The sequence below is a fragment of the Arachis ipaensis genome, chromosome B09, assembly GCF_000816755.2.
Source record: "Arachis ipaensis cultivar K30076 chromosome B09, Araip1.1, whole genome shotgun sequence".
Taxonomy (NCBI): domain Eukaryota; kingdom Viridiplantae; phylum Streptophyta; class Magnoliopsida; order Fabales; family Fabaceae; genus Arachis; species Arachis ipaensis.
In genome coordinates, this window is record NC_029793.2 from 142,855,936 (window position 1) to 142,858,792 (window position 2,857).

At 38.8% G+C, this 2,857-nt stretch overlaps 1 protein-coding gene across 1 annotated transcript in view; it reads right to left on the reverse strand.

Annotated features, from left to right (window-relative positions):
* Nucleotides 1–2,299, reverse strand: part of LOC107617348 (protein NUCLEAR FUSION DEFECTIVE 4) — a 20,814-nt gene extending 18,515 nt beyond the window's left edge. The window contains exon 1 of the mRNA XM_021111020.1: nt 1,107–2,299. Within this exon, the coding sequence (XP_020966679.1) occupies nt 1,107–2,174 (1,068 nt within the window). The 5' untranslated portion in view covers nt 2,175–2,299. The remainder of the gene's footprint in view (nt 1–1,106) is intronic.

Here is a 2,857-nt window from a genome sequence, read left to right on the forward strand (position 1 = left end):
AAACTCTAGACTGTTTTTTATTTTTTAATGATATTTAAGAAAACATATATAGCAGGATGTAATTATAGTCTTCAATTCAAACATTTCCCTAAAATTATTGCTAGGCCTTATCCAACCATAAGAAAACGAGAAAACTCACATTAAACTATATCAATTACTACCGTAAGAAGACAATTATTTTCTTCTTTTTTTTTGTCATTATTAATTGCTCAAAGTAGGATATGGATAGGAACTAGCTAGAAAGAAGGGCACGTCACTTTGTGTATGTGAGAGAGAAAGTGTAAATTTCCATTTTCAATTCAACATAGTAAATGAAAACTGAAAAGTATACAACACGGAAAATTAAATTAAAGGAAGCAAGAAAGAAAATGTATAGCAGAAATAACACTCAAAATGTTACAATATTGTACTTTCTATATCACCGGTAATTGGTTTGACCATATCAATATACCATTACGTTAATTTTGATGTACATTGATGACATTTTGTGTTTGTCCAAAGTACCTACCTAATTAGATTGATGATGATGACCATCTTGATGCCCTGTCTTGGCACCACCGTTCTCCTCCACGACGACCAATTGGGTCTCGGCGGCGGCCGGTTCCCGGTATCTCTTGTAAATATCCCCTTTGTAAAACTCCCTAGTCCGGGCCACCAAAAAGAGCGAAACAATGGCACCAAAGAAAGTAGCAGCGGTGATAATAATGAAGGACAATCTAAAACACTTGACACCAACACAAGTCAATTGGTCCCCTGCTTTTCTCTTTAGCCCCAACGCCGCCAATTGTTTCCTGGCTTCTTTGTCATACAAATGACCAGTGATCCTGACGTTAAGAACATACAATCCAAGTGGACTCGCCACACTTCCAAAGTTGTACAGAGTTGCATAGTATTTGAGACCAAATAGCTCGGAGATTATGGCAAAAAGTAAAGGCCATTGCGCACCAAAGCTGAAACCAATGATCACGGAAGCTATGTAAAGACCATCCGGTACATCGAAAGCTATGAGAAGGTGACCAACACAAGACAGTAACAGAGTCAAGGTCAACATTAGAGGTCTTGGGAATTTGTATTTCTGCAAGAAATGCTCTGAAACAAACCCGGAGAATTGCGGTCAACGTTCCCCCAATCCCAGAAATGCAGGCAATGAACAGGATTAGCATGTCAATGCTGAAGAGTGCTTGCAGGATGGTGTAATCCTCACCTCGTTCCGGTGGATTAAAAACATTCTGCCACCATCTTGTTTCTTCTACTGCTACTACTTCCGATTCTTTCTTGACTTCTGCGTTGACTTTTTGACCCTCGGTGATGATCTTCACCGGAGAAGGGTCCACCAAGGCAAGCTTCTTGGCCTCCCAGATCTTGATCTCCTCCAAGACAACAATGGCGACAGGGAGGAAGAGCAAGACAATAACAATAGCAGCGGTTACACCAAACTCGCTCTGAGTGAAGTCAACCCTCTTCTGGATAATGATCATGACGAGAAGAAAGCCAGCGAGTGCAAGAGAGATGTAAAGAAAGTTAAAGAAGACTTTGAGCTCGTTAGGCTGACGAACCGGCTTCATATAGCGAATGGTTCGGAGGAAGACGAGGGAGATTGCGGCGGGAAGCCAACCAATGAAGAGAATCAAAGCCTTGGTATCATCATAGTAAATGGCAGAGTATAACTGAGTTATGATGGCTCCGCTGAGTCCAACGTAGCCTTTCAAGATCCCCAAAACGACGCCGCGGCTTTCTGGAAAGTTCTTGACGCACGTGACAAGAGAGCCGGTGTTGGCGAATGACTGAGAGTTGGCGCCGATGCAAATGTATAAGCACATTTGCCAGACCGCTGGTCTGGCGATTCTTTTGGTGACGGAGAGCCAGATCATGAGGTAGCCGAAGAGGTTGAGGATTGCGCCGATGGCTAGAACCACCCAGGGTGGGGTTAGCTCGTTGATGAGGCCGGAGAGGACGCCGACGTTGCTGCCAAAGTCCTTGAAGAAGCTGAGGAGATTGAGGGTGGTTTGGTCGTAGCCGAGGGTGCTTTTGATTTCGCTGGAGTAGAGGCCGAACATGTAGGTGGCTCCGGCGGCTGCCATGATTAAGAAGGAAGCGAACACGAGGAACCAGCGGCCGGTGATGACTTGGAGGCTGAAGCTCCTCACGTCTGCCCATCCTTGAAGTGTGGCCATGTCTTCCAGTTCAACAACTGATGAAGAAGTTGGCGTCTGCTGTTTATTATAACTTTATAAGCACATGACTTCAAGTCAATATATAGCTGTGGGTTTGGTAACATGAGTTTTTAAGAAGATGGGTTATGCTACACAAACACTTACTCAACATGAATCAAGTTTGATTTTTATTATTATTCAAAGGATAAACTACACAAGTTTAGAAAACCAGTTCCAGGAGGTGCAGTCAATTTGAACGAGTTTTTAAAATGTTTTAAATTAAAAATTAATTTTAAAAAGTTCCAATAAAAATTAAAATAAAATAAAAACATCTAAAAGAAACCAATCTAATTTTATTTTGTTACATTTTGAATTTGTTTTATTATGAATTTTTAAAAGAATTTTAAAATTTTAAAATAAATCTTTAAATAATTTTAAATATTTGTTATTATTTGATTTTAGAAATTTTTTTATTAAAAATTAGATGTTTCTCAATAATAATTTGAATTGACGTTTTCTCTAAAAAAATAAAAAAAAAAATACTAGTGAACTGCAGTTAAAAGAGTAAAAAATTTTGCAATTCTTCTTTTTTTATCTCTATGAGTTTTATGCTAATATTAGAAACATCATTTATAATTTTATGTACATAATATCTATAATTATACTTTGATTATATATAATATTATCTAATTATTCCAATCATA